This window comes from Heterodontus francisci, chromosome 17, assembly GCF_036365525.1.
Source record: "Heterodontus francisci isolate sHetFra1 chromosome 17, sHetFra1.hap1, whole genome shotgun sequence".
NCBI lineage: Eukaryota > Metazoa > Chordata > Chondrichthyes > Heterodontiformes > Heterodontidae > Heterodontus > Heterodontus francisci.
The window spans coordinates 68,095,508-68,111,273 of NC_090387.1; the positions used below are offsets into that span (position 1 = coordinate 68,095,508).

At 41.9% G+C, this 15,766-nt stretch overlaps 1 protein-coding gene across 7 annotated transcripts in view; it reads right to left on the minus strand.

Annotated features, from left to right (window-relative positions):
• cpne2 (copine II) overlaps nt 1–15,766 on the minus strand; it is a 341,237-nt gene that overhangs the window by 259,901 nt on the left and 65,570 nt on the right. For all 7 annotated transcript variants that reach the window (XM_068049588.1, XM_068049587.1, XM_068049584.1 and 4 more), the window contains 2 exons: nt 7,019–7,108; nt 4,066–4,164 (listed from right to left, as the gene is read on the minus strand). In XM_068049588.1, coding sequence (XP_067905689.1) covers nt 4,066–4,164; nt 7,019–7,108 — 189 coding nt within the window. The remainder of the gene's footprint in view (nt 1–4,065; nt 4,165–7,018; nt 7,109–15,766) is intronic.

A 15,766-nucleotide genomic window follows, 5' to 3' on the forward strand; every position in this document is an offset into this window, starting at 1 on the left:
GATATAAATTGTAAATAGTTGAGGCCCCAGAACTGATCCCTATGGCACCCTTGTTACAGCTTGCCAACCTGAAAATGACCCATTTATACCTACTCTCTATTTCCTGTTAGCTTATCAATCCTCTATTCGTGCTAATAGGTTACCCCCTATACCATGGGCTCTTATTTTGTTTAGTAACCATTGATGTAGCACCTTGTCAAATGCCTTCTGGAAATCCAAGTACAGCCCATCCAAAGGTTCCCCTTTCACCATGTTGCTTGTTACTTCCTCAAAGAACTCTAATAAATTAGTCAAACACGATTTCCCTTTCACAAAACCATGTTGACTCTGCCTGATTGCATTGGGATTTCCTAAATGACCTGCTACAATCTCCTTAATAATAAATTCCAGCATTTTCCCTATGACAGATGTTAAGCTAACTGGCCTGTAGATTCTTGCTTTCTGTCTTTTTCCTTTCTTGAATAGTGGAGTTACATTCGCTATTTTCCGATCTGATGGGACCTTTCCAGAAGCTAGGGTTTTTTGGAAAATTAAAACCAATTCATCCACTATCTCTGCAGCCCCTTCTTTTACGGCCCTAGGATAAAGTCCATCAGGACCTGGGGACCTGTCAGCTTTTAGTTCTAATAATTTTCTTAGTACCCTTTCCTTGGTGATGTTAATTGTTTCAAGTTTTTCCCTCCCTTTCAACTCTTGATTTACAATTATTTTTAGGATGTTATTTGTATCCTCTACAGTGAAGACAGATGCAAATAATCTGTTCAGTTCCTCCACCATTTTCTATTTTCCATTATTAACTTCCCAGACTAACTCTCTAGAGCACCAAACCTCACTTTACTTACTCTTTTCCTTTTTAAATACCAGAAGAAACTTTTACTATCCATTTTTATATTTCTAGCTAGCTTTCTCTTGTACTCTAATTTCTCTCTCCATATTATTCTTTCAGTCATTCTTTGCTGTTTTTTCATATTCTTTCAATCTTCACCTGCCACTACTCTTCGCTGAATTGTATGCTTTTTCTTTCAATTTGATACTATCTTTAACTTCCTTAGTTAGCCACGGATGGTGCATCCTTCCCCTAGAGTCTTTCTTTCTCACTGGACTGTTTCTTTACTGAGTGTTATGAAACTCTCAGCCTCTGACCTGCTGCTGCAGCCACAGTATTTAAATGGCCGGACGAGTTCAGTTTCTGGTCAATGGTTACCTCCAGGATGTTGATGATGTGGGATTCAGCAATGCTAATGACATTGACTGTCAAGAGGAGATGGTTAGATTCTCTCTGTTGAAGTTGATCATTGCCTGCCACTTAAGTGGCAGGTAACATGCGTGCCACAGATCAGCCCATGTCTGAAAGTTGTCCAGGCCTTTCTGCATGCAGGCACAGACTGCTTCAGTATCTGAGGAGTTGCAAATGAGACTGAACATTGTGCAATCATCAGCAAACATCCTCACTTCTGACCTTATGTTGGAGGCAAGGTTATTGATAAAGCAGCTGAAGATGTTTGGGCCTATAGGACACTACCCTGAGGAATTGCTAGAGTGATGTCCTGGGACTGAGATGATTGGCCTCCAACAGCCATAACCATCTTCCTTTGTGCTAGGCTTCTACTCCACCCAGTGGAGAGTTTTCCCCCTGATTCCCATTGACTTCAATTTTGCTAGGGTTCCTTGATGCCACATTCATCAAATGCTGCCTTAATGTCAAGGGCAGTCACTCTCACCTCACCTCTGGAATTCAGCTCTTTTTTCCATGTTTGGACCAAGGCTGTAGCAAGTCTGGAGCCGAGTGGCCCTGGCGGAACCCAAACTGAGCATCAGTGAGCAGGTTATCGCTGAGTAAGTGCTGCTCAATAGCACTGTCTATACACCTTCCATCACTTTACTGATGATTGAGAGTAGACTGATGGGGCAGTAATTGCCCGGATGGATTTGTCCTGCTTTTTGTGCACAGGACATACCTGGGAAATTTTCCACATTGTCATGTAGATGCCAGTGTTGTATCTGTACTGGAACAGCTTGGCTAGGGGTGCAGCCAGTCCTGGAGCACAAGTCTTCAGTACTGCTAGGATATTGTCAGGACCCATAGCCCGATTGGCTCATATTTCACGATCAGCGGCAAATCAGTGAAGCAATATCGCTCGCTGCTGACCTTGAAGAAAGCTGCCCACAAAGATCTCGCAATCTCTTTGGTAGGGATTTCATCTTTCCCAATGTTATTTTCTTTCTGGCATCAAGTGAAGGCGATCTCCAGGCATCCAGCAACAGTGATATCATCAAATAGGGAAAGCAGGCAATCACATTAATGTATTCTCTTTGACAGCAAGCCAAGAAGTAAAAAAAAACACTGAATTTTTCACTTTTAATCAAAATTTTTAGAGAGTGGAGTAAACGATTGGGGCATACACATGGGATTAAGGTAGAAGATGAAATACCATAAACAAACATTTAAAAAAATATATTTTAAAATTGCAATTTTTTTTATCATGATGGAGAAAACTGATATTCTTCAAATATAAAATTCTTGTCAGTTCAGTGATTTCTACTTGATTGCAGACTGGACGACTTCAACAGCATACGCTGTGGGGAAGCAAAGAATCACTGACAGCAACTTCTGGATTTCCACGTTTAACTGCATCTGTACAGACTTCAGAAGTTGCTGTCAGTTTCAGGGGAGTAAATGACAGTGAATGCTGACAATTTCACTATCATTACTATCACAAAATATGGGCCATTGTTCTCCGCAAGGGAGGAAAATTGGAAGAAAACAGGAAAATATATATATTAAATCATCAGCCAGCATTCCTGTTTATGATGTACTGCAGTTGACCATTTCCCTGCTCCTGTTCCATCTACGGCAGCAGAAATGCCCCCGGAACACATCAAAAATGATTCAAGTGATCCTGATCAACCAGGCTCAGAAGTATGGCCTTGCCTCAGGCAGAAGCCTTGAAGTTCCATCACCATAACAACCAACAGGCAATTTCTGCCCCTATGATTTCTGGGTGTCACTGTGAAAATGTTATTTAACAAAAGAAAACTTTAAGGGAAAAAATAGTCACAGTATTACCCCAGGCCTAGTAAAGCTTGGTGATTCAGTGACCAGCTTTCTTGCTCTTCCCACTCTATAACTTACAAACCATTTCCAACATTGCTCCTGTGGTTTAAAACTGATCAGGGTTCAAATAGCAGCATGGCTGAAATCCACTGAAGACCATCAAAAGTCCTGCTACTGACTGTGGAGCACTGGGGCAGCAAGGGCTCGGGCCTTACCAAGATTGGCCCGCAGAAGAAAAGACAGAAAGAAAGAGAGCCAAATAAAGAGGGAGAATGCAAGTCAGAAAAGGAAAAATGGAAATGAGAAAAAAAGTAGAAAACCAAATCAAAAAAAGGAACACCGCAGGAGGCAGAGTATAAAAACAAGCAGATAAACCAGCTGTTGGTCATTACATACAATATAGCTAATGAGCCTCATTTGGGATTTGACAACTCTATTTCTTTAGTTTTATTGAAAAATTCACAGATATATTGGCGACTATTTGCCAAATTTCGCGCCATTGAAAAGGCTTGTTCTTTGTGTGTGATGTATAGAGAAACCATAATTGAGTTCTTTATAAAAAGGTTTTCAATGCTGTTATATGTAACGCACAGGGGAAATCTTTTCCCAGTGTGATGTTGCAAATGCAGAAGAAAATTAAAGACTAGATCATGTTCCAATGTTTAGCTAGGGACTCCCAAATCTGGGCCCTGTGTTACTACGACTCTGATAAACTAATAACCTCCTAGTCCATGTCAGAGTCTGGGGAATTCCTAATCTAAATTAATTTTACAGACAAATCTGAATCCAGATGAGTATCATTTAATCAAGTGCAATGTGAATCTAAAAGTCTTCACGTCACTGATGTGAATTGTGAGCTTTCTCACCAGGAATCTACCCAACTTGTAGTACAAAAGGCAGAGCTACAGGACAATGCTGTAGGATTTCAGCACCCGAACAGGGAATTTCAAAGACAGCCAATGTATTACTAAACTGACAATCAGAAAGATGCTATAGCTGATCCTTCATACCTCCGTTGAGTTGTTTGCTTCAGACATCTTGGCAACTGTGGTCTGGCTCTCGCCAATAAAGTCATGTCCACCATCATTATCATAATCATAACACAGAATCTGGTACAGGAGAAACATAAACACATCACATTAACACCTGAACTACTGCCAGATATAGGTCAAAAGATTAACAAGCATTTAGTCTGTGTAGATGATGTGCAGAAGAATGACAAAAGCAGTTTCATAAGCTACTTTATGGGGTGTGTTACTTACTTTTCATTATTTGCTTTTGTTCCTTCATAGAATCATATGACACAGAAGGAGGCCATTCAGCCCAGTGTCCTGGGCCAGCTCTTTGAAACAGCTATCCAATTAGTCCTGCTCCCCCGCTCTTTCCCCATAGCCCTGCAAAGTTTTCCTTTTCACGTATTTATCCAATTTCTTGTTGAAAGTTATTATTGAATCTGCTTCCACCACCCTTTCAGGCAGTGCATTCCAGGTCACAACAACTCTCCTTACGTCACCTGCAGTTCTTTTTCCAGTTTTCTTAAATCTGTGTGCTCTGTTTAATGACCCTCCTGATAATGGAAACATTTTCTCTTTCTGTACTCCATCAAAACCTTTCATACTGTGTCTAGCTCCCTGGGAGTGTGCAACAGCAGTCCTGCCCAGACATTCCAACCTTCAGTAAAACCTGGTGGGAAAGAAGAGGCGGCCATCCTTTGGGTGAGATGTTAAACTAAGGCCCCATCTACCCTCTTACATGGACATAAAAGATCCCACTGCATCATTCAAAGAGAACAGGTTAATTATTTCTGATGTCCTGCCCAATATTTATCCCTCAACCGACATCACAAAAGAGATCATCTGGTATTATCATATTGCTGTTTGTGGGAGCTTGCTGTGTGTAAATTGGCTTTACTTCATTACAACATTGATTACATTTCAGAAGAATTCCATTGGCTGTAAGGTGCTTTGGCACATTCCAAAGTCATGAAACACGCTATATAAATGCAAGATCTTTTTTTCTTTCTCTAAATCATGTCAAAATCTTTCCTTAGTGGGACCAGGAGGAGCAGCGATGCTATTCCAGGGTCAACAAGGAGAGTGTGGGCCTTTGCTGGGCAATGGCTTCCCTCCATTCTCACCAAGTTGCTTCACCAGTCAGGAACACACTGTTCTGAATGCTCCAGCATCCTGGCCACTGATCAATTTTTGAAAACTAATTTTCTTAGAATCACTGTTTAAAATGAGTATGATGGTTTGGGCCATGCTTAGCTTATCTGTAGAGAGAAAAATGGATGCTGGTTGATGTCAAGGGCAGCTATTCTCAACTCTCCTCTGATATCCAGTTCTCACATCCATGGCTGGATCAAGGTTGTGATGTAATCTACAGCTGAGTGGTTCTGGCAGAATGTGACCTGAGCATCATAGGAACAGGAGTCGAACATTCAACTCTTTGAGCCTGATCTGCTATTCAATTAGGTCATGGCTGATCTATATCTTAACTCCACCTTCCTGTCATGATTCTACACCCATTAATACCCTTGCCTAACAAAAATCCATCAATCTCAGTTTTAAAGTTTTCAATTGATCCCCAGCCTCAACAGATTTTTGGGGGAATAGATTTTCACTACATTTGTGAAAAAGTGCTTGCTCATATCACCTCTGAATGGTCCATCAGTGAGAATGCTATTATTGAGTTCATGTTGCTTAGTGGCACCATTGATGACTCCTGTCACTTTACTGATGATTGCAGGGGGTGGGGAGTGACTAATGGGGCAGTAATTGGATTAGACTTGTCCTGCTTTTTGTGGAAATACCTGGACAATTTTTCATATCATCGGGTAGATGCCAGAGTCATAGCGCTGATACCTGTCAAGGTTCCCCACAAATTTGTTTTGAGCGCACGGATGATTTCCTTAAGTGTGCAGCCCCTTTCAATTTTTTTGCGCGGTTGCATATGCACAGTAATTTAAAGAGGCCAATTTGTGTACAGCCTGCACGGGGACTTTCTGGTTGCTGTGTGGCCACATGACTTAAAGGGAACATTGAAACTTGTGCGTAAACTGGTTTAAGCTGATCCAGTTGGAATTTTCAGTAGGGTTGTCAATTTTCAGTCAGTTTCAGGAATGTAAATGCCTCCAAGAACCAGTGAAAACCAGCATCCCTATCTGTACACACACACAGAGACACACACACACACAGACACAGAGACACACACACACAGCAAATTGACACTAAAAACCGACAGACTGGATAGATCAGGCTATTAAAATATGTAATAAAAACAGGAAGTGCTGCAAATGATCAGCAGATCAGGCAGCCAAGGAGAGTAAAACAGAGTTAACGTTTCAGGTTGATAACCTTTCATCAAAAAAGTTAATTCTGTTTCTCTCTCCACAGATGCTGCCTGACCTGTAAGTATTTCTGGCATTTTCTGAGTTTATTTCAGATTTCCAGCACTCACAGTATTTTGCCTTTTGTATTAAAATACATGATGCTTCCAGTAAGGAAATGCAAAACTGACACTAATCCTACATGTGAAAGCTCTATTATACCTGTTGCTGTGTCTGTCTGTCTGTGGTGGCCTTTGCCAACCATGTCATTTAGACCACGTCCTCCAATTCAGGTAGAAATATCTACCATTAACCTGAGACCAGCTGCTATCTGCTTTGCCCAAGTGATAATCAAAGACACAGTCATAAGTATTCTAATTTTAAACAGATAGCTGGGAAAGGACTGCACCATGAGGGCTGGGACAGAAGGGACCATCTACAGGAATAAGCACATTCTGAATCGAGGCATCTAAAAGTAGTAGTAATCGGTGTGTTATAGATCTAATCAAAACAGTGCTGCATATACCCTCGCCTAGAGTGTCTTTAACTTGAGCGCCACTGCAGTGCCCATTGTAAGCACCTTCAATTTGAACTTGAACTTTTCGAGAAGATTGTTAATTAATGACCCAAATTACCTTTATAGTTTTTTCTACATCTCCGTTACATAAGGACACTAGTGGTATGCTAAAAGGTTTCCAGACAGGATCAAGAGTATTCTTTATAACCTGCAAAACAAATAAGAAAATGATCAGCAACACCACAGGCATCATCCCTCCAGGATCACTTAGACCTGTTTCGTCAGTGCAGCAGTTCCCAATGTCTGTCAAGAGAACATGGGCGAGTAAAACAAAATTCCATTAAAAAGTATCTTCTCAGCTACATCAGTGGCTCACTGAATTAAGCTTGGGCATAACTGAGCCATTTTCACCAGAGATGCTCAAAACTTGAGCCCTAGTTTGCACTAAGTTATTTGACCTCAGCATGGGTGGTGGTCTGGACCGCACTAGGTTAAAAGGAAAAATCAACTCTGGCTCGAGTTTCTGATTGCTGTCCTGGAATTGTTTCTATGCGAGCAAACATTGGGTGACATAATTGGGCTCAGTAGCAATGCGCCTGGAATCCAACAGCCAGCCAACACCACACCCTTCAAAGCGCATGCCAAAGTAATCACCATAAAGAATGGTCAATTGGGTGATATCCTGTAGGGTGTATGACACCTGCAATATCAGCAGATAGTTAACAACTTCAGGAGAGGATGGGTGGAGAGGAAATTGGTGAAGGGATTCATAATTTGTGATATTTGTAGCAACAACATTGTACTCATCAAAGAGGAAAATGGGATCAACGTGGTGCAGCAGGATGAACACTGCTCCTCAGTCTCTCAGATTCAGGTTTGGTGCCACTCCAGAACATGATGTCAATTATATATTGGTTTTGGACCATTTTCAGCTCAGTTCCCAGCACACAAAGTACCACTGTATACTGATTTGGCAATCCTACAGTCCCTTTGAGAAAAGCAAAACAGGCCAAAGGTGTTGGAAATGGGAGGGTCACATTGATGTAGAGAGGAGACTGTATGTTAAAGTCATTGTTGGGGGATGCTCTGTGTTCTACCTCACCCAGACATAATGGAGATAGAAATTTATTTTGAGCAGAAGCGCAAAATTGGCAATGTTGCATGAGCTGCCTGTTAATTACCCTGCTTAACATTCAGTGCCAGTGAATTCAATGGAAAGTGTTCTGCGCTGGGGGCAGTTGGGGCTTCAGGGGTGGCCCTCTGTGGGGCACGGGGTGCCCAATCAGAAAGGATCCCCCACCCCCAGCCCGCAAGAAGGCCGCCAGGCTTTACCAGGAGGGGTTCTTGGGGCTTTTGCTGTCCGGCCACCGCGGATATTTTAGGAGGCCCTTAAGTGCCAGTTAATTGACCACTTAAGGGCCTTTATTGGCCTGGGGCGGTTGGGCTGTTTCTTGCCACCGCTGCCCCGCATAAAATTGCAGTGGAGGCGGGAAGGCGTCAAGGAAAGGCACCCCCCCCATCTCCCACTCAATTTTCCGGCCCCACGCCCCCAGCCCGCTCGTTGGAAGGGCTACAAAATTCTGGCCAATATCTCTGGTGACTATTGAAAGTGAAATTCTCTTAAAAAGGTCCTTCCTTGCCCTCAGGTTTTCCTTGGCTTGAAATATGGGTCAGCCTGGGCCAAGTACATCTAGACAACTGCTGTTCTCTTGTCCAACAAGCCAAATTAGCCCTTTTTTTTTCTCAATGTGGAATATTCCATCTAAATGTTTTGGCTGAGCACAGGTGCAACACCCCCCAGTGAGGACCTGCAGGAGTCCAAGTTTTCAAAGAATCCACTATTCAGGTCCATGTGTGCAGTTGCACAGTTGTCCCTCTGGCTTTGTTTATCAGGGGCTAAATCTTTACAATGGAGTATCTAATTTTGGCAATTTGCAGATTTCAGGTTCTATTATCACAATGATGTTCTTTTCCCCTCCAGGATCTTGGTTCGAATCTGGCCCAGACATGTGGAACAAATTCTTTCTCTGTTCACTGCTTGTGAAGATCTTGCACGACAGCACCTACCATAATTCAGTACAAATGGACAATTTCACTCAGAGGTCCTAATGATGGCTGATGTGGAAATTTAAAACATCTACAACGGGTGGGGTTGCTAACACAAAACCACTTTCCATTCATCAGCATCACCTTCCAAAGCACAAATAAGCAGTTCCCTCTAAACATTAACATTGAATTAGTGACAGCAATGTAAACTTTAGTAATATCCATAAAACCTAGTTAATCAGTTTTATCCTTCAATGCAAGACATGTGCCAAGGGGGTGAGGGAGGGAAGACATGTAGCTAGAGAAAACATTTTCAGCTTATTGATCTTTCCCCTCATAAATATGATTTTTATATATTTACTTCAAATGATTGGGCAAAGCAATGTGTGTAAAAATAAATTTGCAGTAAAACTAGAAGTGTCTCACTTGACCTTTTACAGCAGAGCTGGGAGACAATGAAGTGATTCATATGCAATAAAAACTCTCCACGCAAGCTGTGATTTTAAAAGGCATTTGATATCCATATGTGTCTGCGTGACACAAATTCTAACCAGGTACTCTTGTAATTGTCACATTTAAAATATACAACCATTAATTATTGCCTCCTCAACATGGGTTATTTGGCAGCAGTGCACGATGCTTGTTTTTGCCCTGATTAATAGAATTTTGTGTATGTGTTTGTTTGTGTGTGTGTGTGTTTGCTGTGGATACTAGTGTAATGCCTCGCTCAGTAAAAGCTGAAGAATTCATTTGAAGAAGCAATGGCTCAGTGAGCAAAGTCAGGAAGGTCTCAGCGTAATCTTTGGCCTGTGCTGGATTATCTGATTCCAGTCAAGCTTCTGTGGTGCGGTCACTGTGATTAGCCTCAGTGTCCTACTTAGGGAGGGGGTTTTCAAAAGGAAACTCAGCAGGTGGAGGCAAAATTTCCTGTGTATATGCATCCAGAGGCACTCCAAAAAAAAAAATGAGGAAAGTTTGGTGCAAGTTTGATACACTACACCCTAATTTCCTCACTCTTTTATGGCCATCTATTAATCCGAGTGCCTGAACACATCTCAGCTCATTATAATGTGTGCGCCATTACCAACAAATTTCCAGCATTTGCGCTGGTTCAAAATAGGTGTAAAATTACACTCAGAATTTTAGGTGCAACAGGAGACAAAATAAGTTTCCTCATGCTTTGCTGCGATGTTTAAGCAATTTAAAAAAACAATATATATCCTCACTGAGATCTGCTCTGTATTTTCTGTTTCTTTGAATGCATTTTTATGGCATCAATATAAGTCACATTAAAAAATTGAAAAGCTTCCACAATTGCTTATTCTTAAACAAGCTGTGTCCAATGTGAATGAATGATAGATGGCTCAAAATTTACATTTTTGCACTTAAAGAAGAAATGTATGGTGTTTGATCCATCCTTTCCTCAGCCCCAACAGTATTTCGGAAGGATAGGCAGGAAGGAAAAGGAGGTGGTGTGGCTTTGTTAGTAAAGGAAGAGATCAGTGCTGTAGTGAGAAACGATATAGGGACTGGAGATCAAGACGTAGAATCAGTCTGGGTAGAAATAGGAAATAGCAAGGGAAAGATGACCCTGGTGGGCGTAATCTATAGGGTCCCAAACAGTAGTTCCGCAGTGGGGCACAATATAAACCAAGGGGGCTTGTAAGAAAGGTACAGCAATAATCATGGCTAATATTAATATGCATATAGACTGGATTAATCAAATTGGCAAGGGTAGCCTCGAGGGAGAGTTCATTGAATGTATTAGAGATTGTTTTTTGGAGCAATATGTTGTGGACCCAACCAGGGAGCAGACTATTCTAGATTTGGTCTTGTGTAATGAGGTGGGATTAATTAATGATCTCATAGTTAAGGATCCTCTAGGGAAGAGTGATCATAGCATGCTAGAATTTCAAATTCAGTTTGAGGGCGAGAAATTGGAGTCCCACACTAGCATTCTGGAGTTAAACAAAGGTAATTTACATAGGCATGTGGACAGATTTGGCCCTAGTGGACTGGGCAGGAAGACTAAAAGGTAGAACAGTTCTTGAGCAGTGGCAGATGTTTAAGAAGATATTCAATTCCTCCCAACTAAAATATAGCCCAGAGATGAAGAAAGATTGTAAGAGGGGAGAAAAACATCCACGGCTAAGCAAGGAAGTTAAGGACAACATAAAGACAAAAACTAAGGCATACCATATTGCAAAGGCCAGTGGCAAGCTGGAAGATTGGGAAACTTTTAAAGATCAACAAAGGGTTTCTAAAAAAGTAATAAAAAGTGAAAAGGTAAATTATGAAAGAAAGTTGGCGCAAAATATAAAAACGAATAGCAAAAGCTTCTATAAGAATATAAAAGGGAAGAGAGTAGCTAAAGTGAATGTTTGTCCCTTGGAAGATGAGACTGGGGAGTTAATAGAGGGGAACACAGAAATGGCAGAGACACTAAATCAGTACTTTGCTTCAGTTTTCACAGTGGAGGACATTAGCACAATCCCAATATTAACAGGTAATGCAGAGGTTATAGAAAGAGAGGAACTTAGAAAAATTATCATCACTAGGGAAAAAGTACTGAACAAACTATTGGGATTGAAGGCAGACAAGTCCTCAGGGCCCGATAGCCTACATCCTAGCGTCTTAAAGGAAGTGGCAGCGGAGATAGTGGATCCATTGGTTATAATATTCCAAAAATCCCTGGATGCGGGAAAGGTTTTAGTGGATTGGAAAAAAGCTAATATAATGCCCTTATTCAAAGAGGGTGGGAGGCAGAAAGTAGGAAACTATAGACCAGTTAGTTTAACAACTGTTGTCAGGAAATTGTTAGAATTCATTATTAAGGAAGTAATAACAGTTCATTTAGAAAGTAAAAACGCAATCCATCAGAGTCAGCATGGTTTTATGAAGGGCAAATCATGTTTGACTAATTTGCCAGAGTTCTTCGAAGATGTAACAAGCAAATTGCATAATGGGGATCCTGTAGATGTAGTATATCTGGACTTCCAGAAGGCATTTGATAAGGTGCCGCACAAAAGGTTAATACACAAGGTAAGATCACATGGTGTTAGGGGCAATTTATTACCTTGGATAGAGGATTGGCTAACTAACAGAAAACAGAGAGTCGGGATAAATGGGTCTTTTTCTGGTTGGCAAGATGTAACTAGTGGGGTGCCACAGGATTCGATCCTGGGGCCCCAACTATTTACAATCTATATTAATGACTTGGATGCAAGGATAGAAGGTACTATAGCCACATTTGCAGATACACTAAAATAGGTGGGATAGTAAGTTGCAATAAAGAAATACAAAATTTTCAAATGGATATGGATAGGTTAGGTGAATGGGCCAAAATTTGGCAGATGGAGTTTAACGTGGATAAGTGTGAGGTTATCCATTTTGGTTGGAAGAATAGAAAGGCAAATTATTATCTAAATGGAGAGAAACTTCAGAGTGCTTCGGTACAGAGGGATCTGGGTGTCCTCGTGCATGAATCGCAGAAAATTAGTTTGCAGGTACAGCAGGTAATAAGGAAGGCAAATGGAATTTTGGCATTTATTGCTAAAGGAATAGAGTATAAAAGTAGGGAAGTGTTGCTGCAACTGTACAAGGCATTAGTGAGACCGCACCTGGAGTACTGCGTACAGTTTTGGTCCCCATACTTGAAGAGGGATGTAGTTGCATTGGAGGCAGTTCAGAGGAGGTTCACTAGATTGATTCCAGAAATGATGGGTTTGTCTTATGAAGAGAGATTGAGCAGTTTAGGCCTTTACTCTCTAGAGTGTAGAAGAATGAGAGGAGATCTAATTGAGGTATATAAGATGAATAAGGGGATTGACAAAGTAGACATAGAGAGGAAGTTTCCTCTTTTGGGGCAATATAGAACGAGAGGTCATAGTTTTAGGATAAGGGGTAGCAGATTTAAAACAGAGATGAGGAGAAATTACTTCTCTCAAAGGGTCATGAGTCTGTGGAATTCCCTACCCCAGAGTGCAGTGGATGCCGCGACATTGAGTAAATTTAAGGAGGAGATAGACAGATTTTTAATTAGTACTGGGTTGAAGGGTTGTGGAGAACAGGCAGGAAAGTGGAGTTGAGGCTGAGATGAGATCAGCCATGATCGTATTGAATGGCGGAGCAGGCTCGAGGGGCTGAATTGCCTACTCCTGCACCTAGTTCTTATGTTAATTGTTTATGATAATTTTTTATATTTTGCTCGGAGACTGGCAGGAAATTTAGGCATAAATGGACATTGGCAAAATGGCTACACAAATAGGACTAACTCACATTGTAACATAGGAACATGGGAGCAGGAGTAGGCCATCCAGCCCATTGAGCCTGCCCCGCCATTCAATATGATCACACTATCCTCATATCCCCTTATGTCATTGGTATTTAGAAATCTGTCAATCTCTGCTTTAAACATACTCAATGACTGAGCTTCCACAGCCCTCTGGGGTAGAGAATTCCAAAGATTCACAACCCTCTGAGTAAAGAAATTTCTCCTCATCTCTGTCCTAAGTGGCTTCCCCCTGATTTTGAAATTGTGTGCCCTGGTTCTAGACTCCCCAACCAGGGGAAACATCTTACCTGCATCTACCCTTTAAGTATTCTGTAGGTTTCAGTGAGATCACCTTTCATTCTTCGAAACTCTAGAAAATACAAGCCCAGTTTCCCAATCTCTCTTCATAGGACAGTCCCACCAACATGTGAACAAGTCTGGTGAACCTTCATTGCATTTCCTCTATGGCAATAATATCCCTCCTAAGGTAAGGGGACCAAAACTGCACACACTACACCAGGTGCAGTCTAACCAAGTTTCTATACAATTGAAGCAAGACTTCTCTACTCCTGTACTCAAATCCTGTTGCAATAAAGGCTAACATACCATTAGCCTTCATAATTTCTTGCTGCACCTGCATGTTAGCTTTCAGTGACTTATTGATGAGGACACCTAGGTCCCTTTGTACATCTACACTTTCTAATCTCTTACCATTTAAGAAATACTCTGCACATCTATTCCTCCTACCAAAGTGGATAACCTCACATTTTCCCACATTATATTCCATCTGCTATGTTCTTGCCCACTCAGTAAGTCTGTCCAAATCCCCTTGAAGTCGCTTTGCATCTTCCTCACAACACACATTCCCACCTAGTTTTGTGTTATCCACGATCTTGGAATTGCTACATTTGGTCCCCACATCCAAATCATTGATATATATTGTGAACAACATAGGCCCAAGCACTGATCCCTGTGGTACCCCACTAGTCACTGCCTGCCAATGTGAGAATGACCCATTTATTCCTACTCTCTGCTTTCTGCCTGTTAACCAATCCTTAATCCATGCCAGTATATTACCTCCGATCCCATGTGCTTTATTGCTAACCAACCTCCTGTGGGGCTCTTTATCAAAAGCCTTCTGACAATCCAAGTATGCCACATCCACCAACTCCCCTTTATCAATTCTGTTAGTAACATACTCAAAAAACTCCAACAGGTTCGTCAAACATGATTTCCCATTGATAAATCCATGTTGACTGTGCCCAATCAGATCATTATTATCCAAGTGTCCATTTATCACATCCTTTAGAATAGATTCTAGCATTTTTCCAATGACTGATGTAAGGTTAACAGGTCTGTAATTCCCTGTTTTCTCTCTCCCTCCCTTCTTAAATAGTGGGGTGACATTTGCGACCTTCCAATCTGCAGGAACCATTCCAGAATCCCAATTACGGCCCCACTGGAAATCCCTCATTCCTGATCATTATCTAGTGGGCGGGTAGTTTTACACATTGTGGGCGGTACTTTTTTTGTGGCATGCCATTCCCAACGGCAGAAGCAGTGTCCGGAGCCAGTTCCCAAGTGATTGAAATTAAAATATCAAGGGCCGGCCATTTGTGATCACACATTGGAGCAAGCTTTTCATTGGTGAAAGACGCTGTCATTTAACAATGTAGAAGGTATGTCCGGGCTATAAAACAGCCCCCTTGGCAACCCTGCATCATGGCCACAATGTTCCTGCCCAGCTACGTTCCCTTAGTCAATTATCTATTTTTTCCGAGCATCAGTTCTTGTCCTTCACCCCCACGAAAACCTTTCCCCCCATCATTCATTTCTTTATTGTTATTTATTGTCATTGACCACCCCCCCATCACATCCAATATCTGTGACCAGATATAGACCGGTCCCACAGTTCAGCGATGCCTCTCTGCAGATTCTCCTCCAGGCCGTTATGGAAAGACGGAAGGTGCTTTCTCCCCGAGATGGCACCAAAAGACCCTTCTGCCTGACTAAGGGAGCCTGGATGGAGGTGGCAGAGGAGGTGAGCAACTGTGCGGTCCATCTGAGAATGTGGGCGCAGGGTCGGAAACAGGTCAATGACCTGCTCCGAACCACTAGGGTAAGTGTGAGGGTGGCATCATACCAAAGGGTCTGTCATTGGGTCGATAACAATTTATATTTGTGAGTGGGCAGCTATGCCAGCCTTAATGCTGTTTGGCAATTGAGGCTAAATCATGTGAAAGTCTGGCTGATGTGAGCGCTTGGATGCAATTTGCGACTGTCAGGACAGCATGTGTGATGGGGATGCGTGCAGACAATGGGGTAAAGGTGTCACTTAACATGTAAATAACTCTGCACTTTGTCATACAGGACAAGCAGAGACATAATGCGAGAGAGTGGCCTAAGACAAGAGGTGGTTTTCTTGACCTGAGGCTGCTTACTCTTGCTGAGGAAGAGGCTCTGCAGCTCACAGGAGAGGAGGGAGGATGAGCAGTAGCAGACAGCGAGCCTGGGAAGGCCAGGCGTAAGCGTAGAAATGCATTCAAT